Source organism: Canis aureus, chromosome 2 (assembly GCF_053574225.1).
Source record: "Canis aureus isolate CA01 chromosome 2, VMU_Caureus_v.1.0, whole genome shotgun sequence".
Lineage (NCBI taxonomy): Eukaryota > Metazoa > Chordata > Mammalia > Carnivora > Canidae > Canis > Canis aureus.
Window position 1 is genome coordinate 63,834,386 of NC_135612.1, and position 17,999 is coordinate 63,852,384.

The following is a 17,999-nucleotide window of genomic DNA, read 5'->3' on the forward strand; positions in this document are numbered from 1 at the left end:
GTGCTTTTGAAACAACAACAATAAGACCACGAAAATTATTACAAGAGTTCTAAAAAATTTGACTACACGTGGGACAGCAGGCCTTTGGTCTGGTAGAGACAGTTTAAGATGTAGGTCCTATAATAGTGTCCTTGGACCTCTGTGACTGTATATAAGACTCCATTTGACAAGAATGTTGAAGGCCCACAGTTAAGCCCCACCAAATGGTACCAACTGCCCCCACTAAAACAGCCTGGCATTTTCTTTCTCCCAAACTCACAATCTCTAAGAAGTGCAGTGATGTAACAGAAGTAGTGGCAAAAATAATAGTATTAATAATGCTCAATCGGCATTTATTGAACTCCTACTACTAGCCACACACTGTTTTTAGTATCATTTTGAAAAATCCTTTCCAAAATCCTAGGAGGACAGACCATTAGCGTTCCCATTTTACCGAGAGGCGACTGTGGCACAGAGCCGCCGAGTAAGTTGCGTAGGGACACACAGCTATTAGACAGGGAGTCGAGCTTCAGAGCTTGCACTCTTATTTATTTATTTAATTTATTTTTTAAAAAAATACTTTATTCATTTATTCATGAGAGACACACACAGAGACAGGCATAGACATAGGCAGGGGGAGAAGCAGGCTCCTCTCAGGGAGAGGATCCCCGGATGGGGGATTTGATCCCAGCACCCCGCCCTCTGCCCCGGGATCACGCCCAGAGCTAAAGGCCGACGCTCAACCGCTGAGCCACCCCGGCGTCCCTTGCACTCTTATTTGAAGGTAAAATATATGCGTGGTTTGTGCCGTCGGCCCGACGGACTCTCGGCATCGTGGGCGCACACCTGCTCTCCACCCTCCCCGGGGGCCCTTAGCTCCGCGCCCTGCAAGCCCCAGGTGCCGGGCACCCACAGGCGGGCGGCGGGGCTCGTCCGGCGGGACCGCGCGCTAGGCGGCAGCCGCGGGCCCCGCGCAGGCTTGGCGGCCGCGCGATCCCTCTTGGCCGGTGGGCGGGGCCGGGGCGGGGCCGGGCGATCCGGGGCGGGGCCGGGGCGGGGCCGGGGCGGGGCCGGGCGACCCCGGGCGCCGCGCTCCGGCCCCGGGCGTTGGGCCTTCGGCGAGCCGGGCGGGAGCAGCGGGATGGCGGCGGCGGCGGGCGAGGCGCGCCGGGTGCTGGTGTACGGCGGCAGGGGCGCGCTGGGCTCCCGATGCGTGCAGGCGTTCCGGGCCCGCAGCTGGGTAATTGGGCCGGGTCTCCCGCGGCTGGGGCGAGCGGCACGTTGGTGTTGGGTGGCAGGTGTGCGCGCTGGTGATCGGGGAGCATCGGGGCCTGCCCGGCAGCCCGCGAGGGCGCTGGACCGCGCTGGGGCCCGTGTGCGCACCGGCCCGAGTGCTTGCGCGTGCATCGCAGGTGTGCCTGGCTGCTGGCTGGCTCCGCGTGTGTGCCCACGCTGCGCCCGCGGTGCCCGGCCCTTGCTGTGCAAGGAGGTGGGGGATGGGGCTGCTCGCTCGGGCTCGGCCAGGCCCCGAGAGAATTCCAGAGCGCGATGGAGAGGAGCGGGCTTGAGAGTCGGGGAGAGACAACGAGGCGGCGGCTCTGGGATCTCACTGCCAGGCGCGGGCCGCTGTTGCGTCACGCCCTCGAATCTCACTTTCCTCATCCGTAAAATGGAGGTAACGTTAGTGTTTACCCCTTAGGGCATTGTGCGCCTTGAATGAGATCACTGGTGTGGTTGTAAAGCACCTGACTCGTGGTAAAAACTCTTTAAATGTCAGCCATGAGTATTACCATAACTACCCGGTTCCTGCGGTCCACTCTGGACCTGGTATTTTGAAGGCGGAGCCCCGCAAATGCTGGTGGCTTCTTGTTTTGCGAAGACTGTTTCGACTACTTTGCATCGTCAGGTGTTGCTCCCTGTAGGGTGCAAGTAGGGGTGGCGCTGACCTCTGGCCCGAGACCCTCTCTGCGATCCTGGTGGAGACTCCGCCCTGTCTCTCCTCGCCGCAGCTGTCACTTGCACAAAATGTGCTGGAGCTCTGGGGAGCTTTGCCTCGGGGGTTTAGCTAGTAGCGGCAGGAACCAGGGAGACAGGGTCCCAGGGTTTCCTTCCAGCTCAGAACCTGATATAGGACTTCTAAGGGATTCTCAGCACACCACCGCCTTCCTGCTCTCAACAGGCGCCTTCCAGGGTCTGAGGGGTGACAGTGGGGAACTTGTAAGGAGTGTTGGCCAGGGGCGAGGCACCGTGTTCCTACATACTCTTAATTTCATTTACTCTTCTCCAAATTTGGATATAGCAGATCCTGTTGGTATCCATGTGTTACAGATATGAGGGCTGTGAGTTCCCCTGGTGGGGGCACTTGGTAAAATCTGGCAAGCTGATTTACCTCTGACTGTCTCCCCTCCCTACCCCTTCATTTCTAGCAGCTCTGGGAGGGGCTACAACCTGGTGTATGTGTCTGTGTCCCCTGTGGCTGGTGACATGGAAGTAGTGAGTGTTCTTGAATGGAATCTGTGTTCTTCAAAGCTTGTGGTAGAGATACTTATCTCCAGGGCCTGTGGACCTTGGGGCCCTGGGAACTTTCTGAGAAAGAATTGGGTGTCACTTGTGCTTGGAGCTTTTTCAGTTAATTTTCACACTAGCCTTGTTAATTGTTAACCCCCATGAGGAAGCCACAATACTGCAGGATGAGGACCCAGAGCCATCCCTCTGTGCTCTGGGGCAGGGGTCTGAAAACTAGTCCTCCAAAGGCTGAACCTGGCCTGCCAGTACAGCTCAAGAACTAAGAATGGTTTCACATTTTTAAATGGGAGAAAAAAAAAAAAAAAAAGAATACTATTTTGTGATATGTGAAAATTACACGAAATTCACATTTCTGGAGTTTTATTGGAATATAGCCACACCCATTCATGTATCTGTATTGTCTGTGGTTGCTCTGGGGTTCCAATAGCAGATCTGAGTTTTTGCAACACAGACCGTAAAGCTAGCAGAATATTTGGCCCTTTACACCAAAGATTTTTGCAGACCCCTGGTCTAAGGGTCTCTAGAAGTGCAGGGTTTGTCTTCAGAGGTGAGAGTGGAGGAGGAAGGTGAGGTGTTTGGAGGCAGATGAGATGGGCTGGGCTGGGGCTGGGTAAGGGGTAGGCCGGCTGAAGCCAGATGTCCCTGTAAGGATCCCAAGAGGTCAGTAGTGAGATCCTTTCTCTAGCGGGTTTTCTTTTAAGCTTCTTATCTGTCTCCACTGCCCCCACTTCTGGATGTGGATCTTTAATGGAATGACAACTTATTGTCTCTTGACCAAAGCTGTTTTCTCTTTCACGCCAGTGGGTTGCCAGCATTGATGTGGTGGAGAATGAAGAGGCCAGTGCTAGCGTGGTGGTTAAAATGACAGACTCATTTACCGAGCAGGCTGACCAGGTAATTCCAGAAAGAGACCCCCCCCACACACACCCAAGCACTGTAGTAGGGAGACCCTAGGAGGGGAGTGGTTTCCACTGGTGGTGTGTTCTTTTTTTTTCCAACTAGTATTTTCTGTGAAAGCCATTTGTGCTCATGGAGGGAAATTTGGAAAAAGTAAAAAAACAAAACAAAAAAGAAGATAAATTACTTGTAATCCATTTCTAGATAGCTCAATGTTCACGTTTTGGCCCATTTTCTTGTCTTTTCTATGCATGCTATATGTTTTTAGTTTTATAAGTTGAGATAATCTTGTATTTTATATTTTATGGTCAGCTTTTTTTAACTTAATTTAAATACTGCAGACCACTTAAAAAAACTCCTGTGTGTCAGCGTGTGATTTTTAATTTCCTTAGTTTCCACTTCCTGCACATGTGTTTTGCAGTTTTTCTTTTTTACCATTATCAAGAATCCTGTGGTGAACATCTTTGTTTCCATCTCTGATTATTTAGGATGCATTCTAAAAAGTGGAGCTTCCTGGTTCAAAGCATGGATACTAACAAAACAGGTTATTTTTAATTATCAAATGATATGCTAATTGTAAAACGAGAAGTCAAATAAATATTAAGTAAACTGTGAAATACCCCGTTTCTCCCCATGATAGTGTCACTGTTGATGGGCGTCTTGGTATAAATATCAGGGATGCTCTTAAGTGGGCTGATCTTTCTGGAAGAGCCATTCCCACAAGCTGGTTGGGGGACTGTACTCTGGTTCTCTTGCCAGCACTGCAGCCCGCATTTCCAAGGAAATCTCCACATCATGCTTTATGCCATGTGCCATACTTTTGTAAACACTCAATGAAGCAGGTGAGCAGGTGGTGATAGTCCCATTTTATGGCTTGGGAGACCGAGTTTCAGACACTTAAGTGACATGGCCAGCAGGCTAGCGGGTGGTGGAGTAGGGAGCATGGATTTTCTAATAAGAGATTTCCTGGGGTGCCTGGGTGGCTTAGCCGGTTGACCATCCCTCCAACTCTTGATTTCGGCTCAGGTCACGATCTCAGGGTCTTAGGATTGAGCCCTTCGTTAGACTCCATGCTCAGCTTGGATCCTCAAGGAAATCTGCTTGAGTATTCTCTCTCCCTCTCTAAAATAAATTTAAGAATCTTTAAGAGAAAAAAAAGTCAAAAGAAATTTATTAACAACTTTCATAAGCTCAGGGTCTGCTCTTTGTTTAGTTATGCTTTCTCTAATAATCTGAACACTCTTGGGACTCTGATGTTTGATGGTCCTTAGCGGAGTTTTAACAAATATTTCAGATTTTAAAAATGATGCATGTATGATGTAGAAAATTCAGTAAAGCAAAAAGAAGGGGGGGAATCATTTTTAGTCCCACTATGTAAGTAATGTTTTGTATTTCCTTCCAATCCATTTCTCCAAACGTATACATGTGTTCGGTCTAAAAATTAAAAAAACAAAAACAACCCAAACTGAGCATACTGTCCTGCTCATTTGCTCTTTCTAAAGCATCAGTCTGACAGAGGTTAGTATATATAAAGCCAGCCGACTTCTCCTAGAATATAGATTTTTGTTCTTTTTTTGACATGATCCTGGTGTTTTCTATACCTGTTGATTACCTTTTGGCCTTAATGATAAAACCCAACCTGTTGTTAAGTGTCAGGCACCTGTTCTGAGTGCTTTATTCACATTGATTTGCTTAATCTCTGTAACATTCACAGACCAAAGTTTCTGATTGATTTCTCTTTCAGAAATGGGGAATTTGAAGCAGGGAAAGGCTCTGGTATTTGCTCAAGGTCAAACAGGTGGGAGGTGTCAGAGCTGGGATTTGAACCTAGGCAATGGGGTTTGATATCTGCCCTCTTGGCAGCATGGGCTGCCTCCTAGCAACATGGCTCCATGTGAACAAAGCAATAATAGCTAAACTAAATGCAAGGAAGCACCCAGGCTTGGGTATTTGCAGCCCTTCTGGATGTGGTTCTCTGTAGTGTTTCTGTGTTTACTGTCTCTTCGATTCCTGTTAATTGCAAGTTTCTGATGTCACGTGCATTTTTGAAATTGTCCTCATCTGAGACTTGACTTGATAGTGCATTTTATTTTAAAAGATTATTTATTTATTTATTCATGAGAGACAGAGACATAGGCAGAGGGAGAAGCAGGCTCCATGCAGGGACCCTGATGTGGGACTCCATCCCAAACTCATATCATGCCCTGAGCCAAAGACAAATGCCCAACCGCTGAGCCACCCAGGCGTCCCTTGATAGGCATCTCTCCATCTTTGTCTTTATAATGCACTTAGTTATTACAAGCTCAGATTTTTAAAACCTTTTACGCTCCCTAACCCCCCACTCACCCAACTAAGAGTTTCTGGACAAACCATGACATCTTTTTGTTTTTAAGGCTTCAGAAAAGGAAATTCAATCCTAACACATGGAAAATTGACCCCCAAGGCAGGAAATTCACTAGAGAGAGTGAGGAGATAAGATGTGAGAAAGACATTAAATCTTTTTTTTGGAGGGAAGAGGGAGAGAGAGAATCTTAGGCAGCCTCCACCCCCAGCATGGAGCCCTTAATGGGGCTTGATCTCAGGACTTTGAGATCACGTCTTGATTGAAACCCCCCCCCCCCCCGACCTGAAAGTCATTCATTAAGTCTAATGAAAAACTACTATTAGAAAACTATTGGGCAGAGAACAAAATTGGAGGAGGAGGAATTTAAAAATGCATAAATGTGAAAAAAAAAAACAAGTCAAACAGGTGCGTTGTTTCTGCAAGCTCTGTACTTCCCTGAAAAGTAGAACATGCACAGGGTTGTGTGTGCATACGGACGTTGGGAGAGATCCAACTTCCAGCAGCTGTGATCTGGCCTCTTGGTAACAGGACTTGGTTTAAGAACAAGAGATGGGGGCAGCCTGGCAACCAGGGTAATAGGAGAAAGGTCAACAAATGTAAGGCAGGGTTAGATGGGATGATCATGAGTAGAGGCCATGGGGAATTCCAGAATTTCTTACAAGGAAAGATGTAGGTATAGGGTGTAGGGAGAGGAAGGAAAGATTGGTTTCCATTGCCAGAGCATTCTCTTTGAGGGAGTGATTGGGGGCCTCAGAAATTGCTGGAGAAGGCAAGAGGACAGATCATGTTGTCGCTGGCAAAGATACACGGTCCCAGGTTAAGTCACCTCAGCCATGCTGGAGAAATGTGAAAGGGCCGTGGTCGGTGGCCAGAATTGCCTGTCTTCCCAGATTTTTGTTTTAATAAATTATAACAGAAGGACATGTATATATTTTCAATACTTTAAAATTTTCAGACAGAAGTAAAGAGATAAATGAACACCCGGCACTTAGTATTTACTAACATTTTACCATGGACTGTGTTTTTTTTAATTGAAGTATAGTTGACTTTTTTTATTGGTCTTAAAAATATTTCTCATTGGCATTTTGATTTGGGGTTGCAAGTGATTTGGGGTTGCAAGTGGGATTTTTGTATTGAGGGGACAAGAGAATTGATTATCTCACGTTATGATTCTGTGATGCCTGAAGAAAGTCTGGAAAGAAATATACCAGCAGGTTAGCTTTAGGTATCGATGCTCTGTGAATTTTTTAAAGCCTTCTCCTACTTTTCTTTATTCATTTTTTTAATTAAGGATTTTATTTATTTATTTGACAGAGAAGGAGACAACACAGGTGGGGGAAGAGGTAGTGGGAGAGGGAGAAGCAGGCTCACTGAACAGGGAGTAGGTAGGATGTGGGGCTTGATCCCAGGGCCCTTTGATCGATCATGACCTGATCCAAAGGCAGACCTCCAACTGACTGAGCCATCCAGGCAGCCCCATCTTTATTAGTTGTTTTATTCCAGGCATGCTTATGTCTCACCCTTTTAGAATGTTCACAAGAAGACACTAGACTGCTTTATAAAAATCACATTGAAATGTAGTTGGGGTTCACCATCTGACATGCTTATTAGAGATTGGTCCTGCATCTACATTTTCAAAGTGTTATTCACCTGTTTAGGTTTACCTGATGGTTTATGCACCTTTCCCCCCCTTTCGTTTAAGGTGACTGCTGAGGTCGGAAAGCTCTTGGGTGAAGAGAAGGTGGATGCGATCCTTTGTGTGGCTGGAGGCTGGGCTGGGGGCAACGCCAAATCCAAGTGTGAGTCCTTTTTTGCATTAACCATTCATTCTTGTCTGCTCTTTGTCCAGCTGGCACAGATTGGGGCCATCCTATTTGCCAGGGCTGATGTTTTTCTATATTTCTCCCAGAATCTTTGCAGTAGCTCTGTGACGTAGGGATTAACCTCCCATGGGACAGATGAAGGAAAAGCTTCCCATAAATGGGGTTAGGGTTAGGGGAGGGGGGATGTTGAGTTTGAAGTTTAAAATAGAAGCAGAGGGTGTAGCTCAATCAGTTGAGCATTTGCCTTGGGCTCAGGTCCTGATCCAGGGGCCCTGGGATCGAATCTTGTGTCGGGCTTCCTGCTTTTTGGGGAGCCTGCTTATCCCTCTCCCTCTGCCTCTCTCCGTCTCTCATGAATAAATAAATTTAAAAATCTTAAAAAAACAAAACAAAACATAGAAGCAGAATGAAATTATCATTGTTTCTACCCTAAGCTTTCAGGGCCTACAAGGACTCAACATTGAATATGTATTAACGCTGAGTACATTTTTCAACTTCTTACGAAAATTTCCAAATACACAGAGAAGTTGGAAGAACAGTTCCTTGAATACCACGTGCCCTCTATCTAGATTCAGTAATTACCATTTGCCGTCCTTGCACATTCTTGCCTCCTGGTGTGGGTGTATCCTGCATGTGTGATTTTTTATTAAGCATTTGAAAGTATGTTGACATTTGCCCATCCTTTGACATGTATCTTCAGGGAGCAAACCCATTCTCCTATGTTCTAATAATACCATTTCCATACCTAAGAAAGTTAATAATAATTCTATAAGACTAATAATATTCAGCCTGGATTCAAATTCCTCAGTGTGTTCCAAATCTTGTATCATTATTTGTTTGTTTGTTTGTTTTTACCCCATCTAAATATTCCAGTCAGGGTTTGTGCATTGCATTCTGTTGTTATTTTTAGTCTGTTAATTTAGATTTTATTTTCCTGTGATCAACTTGGTGAGTTTGGGCCATTTTTGCCATAGAATGTCCCAGAGGCCCCCGTCAAAGCTGTTTTAAAAAGGAATTGATTTGGGGGCATCTCTGTGGTTCAGAGGTTGAGTGTCTGCCTTTGGCTCAAGTCATGATCCCAGGGTCCCAGGCTCCCTGCAAGGAGTCTGCTTCTCCCTCTGCCTGTGTCTCTGCCTCTCTCTCTCTGTCTCTCATGAATAAATAAATAAAATCTTAAAAAAAAAAAAAAATAAAGGAATCGATTTTCTGTGAAATCAGTTAAATGTAAAATTGGTATTTTGTGGGGTGATCAGGTTGGTGAAACATGCTTGATGGCCTTTTGTGTGTTTTGGGAACAAGAATTGATACTTTTTTGTCTAGTCCTTTATAGCCAAGAAATGCAGTCAGCATCTTGGTTATCACCTCCTGAAGACCCCTCCTCCTGTATCAGGAGGGCTTTCTTTCTAGATTATGGGTGTCTTGCCTGGCTGGTGATGTGATATACGTTACCACTTAATCCCTGCTACGCCTCAGGCAAGGCCAGAGGGTTAAAATAAGTGTGAAATGGTTGTTATATCAGTTTTCTTTTAAAGAGCCTTTAAAGCCAGTATTAAACTTCCAGCCATAAAAAATGTGGCTCTATAAAAAATCCTCTTGATGCCCATGCAGTACTCAGCTGTCAGATTTTTATCACAGGTAAAACCTGACTTAGACCTACGGCTTCTTATTACACATCTAATGCCTTTCATCGTCCCCTTCCTTTAAGATGTTATATAGGGTAGAATGATTTTTGAGGTGAAGCCAGTCCAGCATATTCGTTAACAGTCCTCATTGACTGGCTAAAATTTTACCAGCGGACAGATGAGGGAGCTGAGACGTGGGTAATCACACGGTCTGGGTTTGAACCTAAGTTTCTGACCACAGGCCCTGTTCTGTTTGGACTGGACCTTGCAGTCAGGGACCGGGAGAGCAGGAGAGGCTCTCTGCACTTCCTTGTTAGATGCCGTGAGCAGAGCTCACCTTCCACTTTCTTCACTGCGAATGCTGAGCTCATGTGTTGTTCTTTCTTTGCTCAGCTCTCTTTAAAAACTGTGACCTGATGTGGAAGCAGAGCATGTGGACATCAACCATCTCCAGCCACTTGGCCACCAAGCACCTCAAGGAAGGAGGCATCCTAACCTTGGCTGGTGCCAAGGCTGCCCTGGATGGGACTCCTGGTAAGCCTTCATTTCCTGGTCTGTGAAATGGGAGCGAGTGCTCGCTTCGGCAGCACATGTACTAAAATTGTGAAATGGGAGCGCTTACTCTTGCCCACTGGGTTGCTGGGCACTCTGCTGAGGTGAGGGGCCTGGGAGCCTTTTACCCTCCAAGATGCTTCACAGATAGGTGGAGTTTGCTTCCTTCAGGCCTGGATCTCTTTAGGGGAAGGACTCTTGACCCTTCTGCTTGCATTGTCTTCCTGTTGGTGGTGGATACAGGGTCCTGTAATCTGGCATGCCCACCCGCTTCATTTATCTGGGATCCACCCAGGGAGTGGTGCTGAGCTAGATTTTAATCAGTTGATAAACAAGTTTTATCATCATCATATCACACTGTGTCCGTAGGTCCCTGGGAAGCAGCCCAGCCTCTGAAAACGGTGGAGGCCGTTAGAGTAAGAGAAGCTAGCTGCGAATTCCTCACTTGAGCTGGGTGGCTTCAAACAGATTATTTGATATCTTTGACCAAATCCTGCTGTAGTTTCTTTAATTGTCAAGTGAGAGTAACGCCTCCCCAAAGTGTAGCTATGAGGCATTTGAGGCATGGATGTGTATGCAGTGCCCAGTATGCCCCGAGCCTTCTTACAGCCACTCTTTTCCTTTCGTGTATATTTTCATTTAATCCCAAGGTGGTCGGTAATTACCTTTTTCGTTCACAGGGAAGCTAACTAACTAGAACTTAGAGAGGTGAAGTGACTGATTGTTATATAATAAGTGACCTGCAAATTTACTTTGAACCAAAACCCTGATCATTTCTAAATGGTGTGCTTGTTCTCCAGTATCACATGGATGGATGCTTTCCTTTTATATTTTTACACCCAGTGTGACAATGGACCATGCCCCTGGTGGGGCTTTAAATAGAAATTTATTTCCTCACAGTTCCTGGAGGCTGGAAAGTCTAAGATGAAGGTGCTGGCAGGGTTGGTGTCTTCTGAGGCCTGTCTCCTTGGCTTGCAGGCTGCGTCTTCTCCCCGGGTCCCCTCTTTGTATGTCTGTGTCCTGACCTCCTCTTGTAAGGAGACCCATCAGATTGCATTAGAGCCGCCACAAAAGACCTCATTTTAGCTTAATGACACCTTTAAAGACCTTGTCTCCAAATACAACCACTTTCTGAGGTGCTGCAGGTTAGGACTTCAACACATGATTTTTGGATATATAATTCAACCCATAACACTCCCTTTGGGATAAGGCTAATGAAACTTGAGTGGTATGGGGCTTACAGCACAGGGGGGCAGAAAGTGTCTACCTCTACTATCTAGGCAAGCTCATCTCTTGAGAAAAGGAGAGGAGGGTTTTTTTTTTGGGGGGGTAGCCTTTTTAGTAAGTGGTAGAGAACTTGAATGCCTTTTTCAATTTTAATCTAAGTCACTGAAGTGTGAGGCTCTTACAAATTAACGATTTCTTGTCACTCATTTTTATTCGATGTCTTGGAGCATATGATCTTACAAGTCCACAGCGCTTGCAGTAATTAATGCTGTGTAAATGTTAGATGTTAGTTTGGTGGAGATTGGATTTTTCTTAAAGGTGACATACAGCAGGGGCACTGGAAAGTGAGTCGAGATATGAGTGAATAGCTTGACATTTAAAAAAGAAAACCCGGGATCCCTGGGTGGCTCAGCGGTTTAGCACCTGCCTTTGGCCCGGGGCAGGATCCTGGAGTCCCGGGATCGAGTCCCACGTCTGGCTATCACGTCGGGCTCCCAGCATGGAGCCTGCTTCTCCCTCCTCCTGTGTCTCTGCCTCTCTCTCTCTCTCTCTCTCTCTGTCTATCATAAATAAATAAATATTAAAAATAAATAAATAAAATAAATAAATAAATAAAATAAAATAAAAAAGAAAACCCTACGACCAAACGACTAATTTTTCTAAAAGACCGAACAGTCTCTTTATGTTGGTTTTTAAATATCTTTTTTATTTATTTATAGTTTCAGATACTGGTTAAGACTGCAGGTTCTGGAACCGCACCGGTTGGTCTTTGGTTGTGGTTTGGCCACTTACTATGCAACATTTGGCAAGTTACTTAACCTCTCTGGGCCTCAGTTTTATCATCTATAAAATGGAGGTAAAATACCTCCTCTATATGGTGATTGTGACTTATAAATGTCTTAATGGACATAAATGGCTCAGAAAGATATTATAGGGGCAGTAGTCAATGTGAAAATTATTTATTACTATTTATTATTATTATTTCTTATTACTTATTCCAGACTGACTTTAAAAGCCCAGCGATTTCTGCTTCATATATCAATAAGCTTATTCATTTTTAAGTTCTTAGTTAGGTGTTGTTAAATTTATTTGAGTCATGGAGTCTTTAAACTTTGATTTGGAACCCGGGGAAATCTGTGTATAATCTAAAAGTAAATGACAAACAGCCTTAGTGGTCCTTCAGATACAAGAAAGGTTGTTCAAAACTGGAAAGTTTTCTCTTAGAAAAGCGCTCAGAAAACCCCACTCTCCTACATCCCAGCTTGTATTTACAGACTATCTCCTGGTGGATAAACTATCAGAATGAGGGTGACCACTCTTTTACCACTTAGGGATCTGTGCTGTGTTTGGAAATCAGTCTTTAGGGACAACACCAATCCTTTTAATAATTGGGAGGAAGGTATTTATCTTCTTCACGAATGCACGATTTTTTTTTTTTTTTTTTTTTTTGCATCTTGCAAATGATCTCCTTACCCACATTGTATAGAATCCTGTGGAATTAAATCGTTAGGGTCTGGTAGCTTGTTGGTGGTTGCTTGTTTCTTTCTTCATTGTGTCATTTGAATGGAATGAGGAGGGGGCCCTGGATGTCTGTTGGGGCCTGGGGCTGCATGCATAAGATTCGTGTACTGGTTTATTTTAATTGTGCAGAGTTCGGGGCGCCTGGGTGGCTCAGTGGTTGAGTGTCTGCCTTTGGCTCAGGTCGTGATCCTGGGATCCTGGAATGGAGTCCTGCATAGGGCTCCCTACAGGGAGTCTGCTTCTCCCTCTGCCTGTGTTTCTGCCTCTCTCTCTCTCTCTCTCTCTTTCTCTCTGTCTTATGAATAAATAAATAAAATCTTAAAAAAATTAATCATGCAGAGTTCGTCAGGTCTTTGTGTCCCTGTTGGCTTCCTTCCCCCGATTAGACATAGAAGCCAGAGATGGTGAAATCTTCTCGTGCTTCTAAATAACTCTTTGAGACCTTGACCCTTTTTTGCAATCCAGGGTTGCTGTTGGAACGCTTAGTGATTGGTTCCTCAGCGGGGCTGTGATCCCCACCTCCCCTGGACATTGGGTGCCTCCTGGACTGTTATACTCTGAACAGCGTGAGTGCTAGCGTTTTCTAAGGAGGCTGCTGATCTGGAGGAGAGGCATTTACAGCGACTAAACCTTGCTTCTCTGTTGTTGGTTGATGAGAATCCACAGTTGGGTGCTATGGGGGAGAGAGACTGGGTTCATGCCACCCATCCGTGGGACAAATGGAAACCTGTCCTAGTAAAAGGCCTGCCTTGCTTCAGTCTGCAAACATTCACTGACCGGCGGCAGGAAAGGAAAGTTAGTAGGTGGCATGTGTACTTAGGTGATAATTGTTCCACTTCTATATTTGGTAAACAGCGAGTGGGACTCCAGGGCACGTTACTTCTGTTCACTTGACAGGAAACGTTTATTGAGTGCCCACCCTGTGCTGAGCCCACAGGTAAGTACATTATCCCCATTTACCAGGTAGGGGTAACGGGGTTAGAAAGGTTTTGAGAACTTACCCGGATCTCTTCAGTGGTGAGTGGAAGAGCTGGGATTTAAACTCCGGCAGCCTGCACTCCAGATGACACTCCGTCGTGCCCACAAGCATTTTTCCATCCGAGGGAGTTGCATGACCTTTAACCTTGGTGCAAGTCTGTGTATGAGTCTGGGCACCTGACACACCCTGTCTGCACCTCAGCAGTACAAATAACATCAACTTTGTGGTTTTTATGATAAATGCTAAGTGCTGGGTGAATAACAAGTGCACTTGAGGGGATCCCTGGGTGGCTCAGTGGTTTGGCACCTGCCGTTGGTCCAGGGCATGATCCTGAAGTCCTGGGATCAAATCCCACGTTGGGCTCCCTGCATGGAGCCTGCTTCTCCCTCTGCCTGTGTCTCTGCCTCTTTCTCTCTCTCTGTGTTTCTCATGAATAAATAAAATCTTAAAAAAAAAGTGCACTTGAATATTAGGTTCCTTTCACTTTTCTCTGCAGGTGTCCATCCTTCTCTTCCTCCCCAACTGGCATGGTGTTCTGCAGACACACTCGTGGTGGCCACTGGTCACTGACCTGTCTTCCCCCCCTTCCACAGGGATGATCGGCTACGGCATGGCCAAGGGTGCTGTTCATCAGCTCTGCCAGAGCCTCGCCGGGAAGAACAGCGGCATGCCTTCTGGCTCTGCGGCCATCGCCGTACTCCCGTAAGTGGTGGGGGCTCCCCGTCCGCTACCCACCTCTGCCCACTGCCAGGAGTCCACATGTGAGCAGCTTTCCACCAGGGACTTGGCTTCTAAAATTTGCTAGAGGCCCTGAAGATACTTCTTCGGATGTTGGGAGTATCCCGGGCTGTCCACAGTAGCTGATTGGCTGATGGGTGGGTCTGTCTGTCTGTCTTTACTCTGTCTTTCTGTTTGTTTGTTTTTTTTTCTTTCCTCCATCATCCCTCTGCCTCTCCTTATTAAAAGTAATCTACACGTTTTATTTTAATATTTGTAGTTCTTTCAAGTCATTATAAGGCCAGTGGAAGAGAGATTGTATTTAGTGTTTGTGTTTGTTATTGTGTGTGTGGTGGGGGACATGTCTGAGGGACAATACGGGACACTGGGAGATGATCTTGTGACCAGGAGGAAGGTCCTCGCTAGTCAGCTGTCCCAGGCAAGGCAGCTGCTTTGGACATAGGGTTCCTTTCTGCTGGAATGATTCTAGCACCAACTGGCTTGCCTCTTACCTGCAGTTCTTTTTTTTTTTTTTTTCCCCCCAAGATTTTATTTATTTATTCATGAGAGACACAGAGAGAGAGGCAGAGACACAGGCAGAGGGAGAAGCAGGCTCCCTGTGGGAAGCCCAATGCAGGACTCAATCCTGGGACCCGGGATCAGCCCTGGGCCGAAGGCAGACGCTCAGCTGCTGAGCCTCCCGGGCGTCCCTTGCCTGCAGTTCTATAAAGTACATGTTGGGACTGCGAGGGCCCTGGGCTTTCTGGGTCCCTTTCATTTGTGAGCTTCTGTGACCTGCTCTGCCAGCTACTTTGAATTATTCCTCAGGCCTCACTGTTCTTGGGAAGAGTCCTACCTGCCTGAATCCTGTCTTTTCATAAGATTTTGTAGAAAACATGTTTGCCGCAAAAATGAAGGATGAAACAGTCTTTTTCCCCTTATTTAAAGGAATATTATTCTTATTAGCCTTAAAAAGCCCTGAGAAGAGTCTGCTGCATTTTAGGGAGTGAATAAAGATGTAAACAGCGAAGCAGTTTACTTAATAAAGACTATAGGTAAGAACAGGCAGGACTGTGTTTAAAGAGGCTCTTTCGTTTGGTTCTGTCTGCCTGAGGGGTGAGTCCCAAAGCCCCTCACTGAATGATGCTTGGACGTGGTCTCTGTAATGTGGGGCTTCCGGGCTCCTCTCCGATTGTCCTTGTGTGGTCTCCCCATGTAAACACGGCCACCTTGGTGCCAGAGACTCAGGGCACGTTTTCCTGGCCGCGGAGGTCGGGGCAGCAGTGGGGAGGCACACATGACAGGGCTGTGTCTGTGCACCGCAGGGTTACCCTGGACACCCCGATGAACAGGAAATCCATGCCCGAGGCCGACTTCAGTTCCTGGACCCCCTTGGAGTTCCTGGTTGAGTGAGTATTGACATGCCATAATGTGGGCAGCTTCCTGCCTGGGTTCCTGCCTTTTACAGACCAGGGGCCATGCCAGGTTCTCTCCTCTAACCAGTCCAGGTGGCTCTGGGAGGTTACCAGGCCCCTGAGGGTGTGTCACACACATATCAGTGTGGATCTCAGGGAGCTGGGGTGAGAGTGCTGATGTGAATCTCGAGCTGACCAGCCTGAGTGCATTGTCGACTGCTCCAGGCCCCAGTTTTCCTGTCCATATAATGGGTCTGTAGTAATTATTAAGGGGACTACATGTGGTAGCGCTTGGCATAGTGTCTGACCCACACAGTGGGTGCTTGGTAAGCCTCCACTCCTGTTAATGGCATCGTCTCTGCTACTGAGGAGCAGTGAGCACTGTGGGAGTAAGATGCTGATCTAGATGCATAACTGGGCTCTCGGGCCTAAATTAGTGCAGAGCCACAGACCTACAAAAATTATCTTCTTTCCCGAAATCACATTTCCATGTTTGTGAAGATGGGTGGCATTTGAAGATCATGAAAGAGTGAATTCCTCATTTCTTTCATGTGTGTGTGTGCCTAGATCTCAATTCCCCAAACCCTCTGTGCAGTAAGCACGTATTCTCCAAGCACCCACTGTGGGCCAGGTGCTGTGCTGGGCCCTGGGGTGGGGACGTAAATAAGGTGCAGTCCCTGCCCTCACCGAGCTGGGGACAACCTTACCCTGCAGTGCCAGCATGTGAGCCCTTCGATAGCTGTTATGCAAGATGTTTGCAAAGTTTGAGATGTGCTTCTGGCCTGAGGTTACATCCCATTTTAATTAAATTGAGGGATATCAGGGACTTTTATTTGATGTTTGGAGCTAGTTTTATGTAGGCCTTGTTATATGCCAGGTACCACTTTAAGCACTTAAAACTATTATTTAATGTTCACAGCAAGTCAGTGGGGGAAGTTTGAGGACTTGGAGGCGTGGGGGCAGGGGAGGTAAGTATCGTGCCTCAGATCACGTAGCAGAGCCCAGATCTGAGCTGGGCAGTGTGGCTGCAGAGCTTGTGGTCTCAACAAGGCCCACAGTTCTTTCTGCCAGCCACAGTTTGAATTGTGTTTTGCATTTAAAAACATGTTTTTTTTTTTTTTTTAAAGCCAGCACTTCCAGCAACATCTCTGACCTAGACGCTAGATGGAACATCTGGGGTCAGGTGTCTGAATTAGTGCCACGCCATAGGTCCACAGAGGGTGGCTGGGGCAGCCATCCTTTGTTCCAGAAATCATGACCCCATTTGTGAGATTTGAAAACACACAGGGGACACCTGGGTGGCCTAGTGGTTGAGTGTCTGCCTTTGGCTAAGGGTGTGATCCTGGAGTCCTAGGATCAAGTCCCACACTGGGCTCCCCACGTGGAGCCTGCTTCTCCCTCTGCCCATGTCTCTGCCTCTGTGTGTGTGTGTCTCATGAATAAATAAATAAAACCTTAAAAAAAAAAAAGAAAAAGGAAATGTATAAAGCTTATCTTCTTTGTTCTAGAACCTTCCATGACTGGATCACAGGGAAGAACCGGCCGAGTTCAGGAAGCCTAATCCAGGTGGTAACCACGGAGGGGAAGACGGAGCTTACCCCCGCATATTTTTAAGCTTCATCTCAGTGCCTGTTAGGGACCTGCCAGAAGAGTCGTTTATCTCAGTGTGACTGTGTCTGGTCCTGTGTTTCCTGTAATCTTGTTTGTGGTACGAGATAGTGAGTCCTGTTTTTCCTCTCTCCTCATGTGCATTTGTTCTCCTCGGACAGTGTAAAATGTTTATGGTAAATAAAAATGTGTGAGGGTGGAGGCCCGCGGAGAGCACCATTGGTCTGTGTTAGCTGTGTAAGTTTGGGAGGTCTTGAATGGGCCCCTCTTGTATCTGTCATCTCGAATTGCATTTGAGACAGGGATTCTCTGTTCCTGACAGTGCCTGTTGTCTAATTCAGAGATTTGTTGATGATTGGGGATGTCTGGGGGTCTGAGTTATTGAATGTTATGTTTATGTCACGGACCTAGTTTTTGGAGCCTCGAATGGAACTGCCTTAAAAGTGGTATTTTGTGGTATAAGCAAAATCCTGTGGACTCCGTGAAGATATCTTTTCCTGTGCAGTTGCCAAAAGTGCAACAGAACTACTTGTGATTACTTAGTTTATCTTCCTAATAAACACACTTAATTTATTGTGTTGTCTTCTTTAATCAACTGTATCTTAAACATAGTCATAGATTAATGTACCACAGTCACGGGAAGGGGGCAGACTCAAAGCCGGAGATATGATTTTTTTTTTTTAAGATTTTATTTTTGATGAGAGACACAGAGAGGCAGAGACATAGGCAGAGGGAGAAGCAGGCTCCCTGCAAGGAGCCCCATGCGGGACCTGGTCCCAGGACCCTGGG

At 46.4% G+C, this 17,999-nt stretch overlaps 1 protein-coding gene across 3 annotated transcripts; it reads left to right on the forward strand.

Moving 5' to 3' along the window:
• The first annotated feature begins 1,060 nt into the window (after nt 1-1,060).
• On the forward strand, nt 1,061-17,783 carry QDPR (quinoid dihydropteridine reductase). Of its 3 annotated transcripts, XM_077876825.1 has the most exons (7): nt 1,062-1,219; nt 3,307-3,399; nt 7,449-7,545; nt 9,585-9,725; nt 14,064-14,172; nt 15,513-15,596; nt 17,111-17,783. In XM_077876825.1, the coding sequence occupies exons 1-7, from the start codon at nt 1,121-1,123 to the stop codon at nt 17,214-17,216; spliced, it is 729 nt and encodes a 242-aa protein (XP_077732951.1). In that variant the 5' UTR covers nt 1,062-1,120; the 3' UTR covers nt 17,217-17,783. The 3 variants fall into 3 exon arrangements, with proteins under 3 accessions (XP_077732962.1, XP_077732951.1, XP_077732971.1); XM_077876836.1 differs by lacking the exon at nt 15,513-15,596 and having other exon boundaries at nt 1,061-1,219; XM_077876845.1 differs by lacking the exon at nt 3,307-3,399 and having other exon boundaries at nt 1,086-1,219.
• The last annotated feature ends 216 nt before the right edge of the window (nt 17,784-17,999 follow it).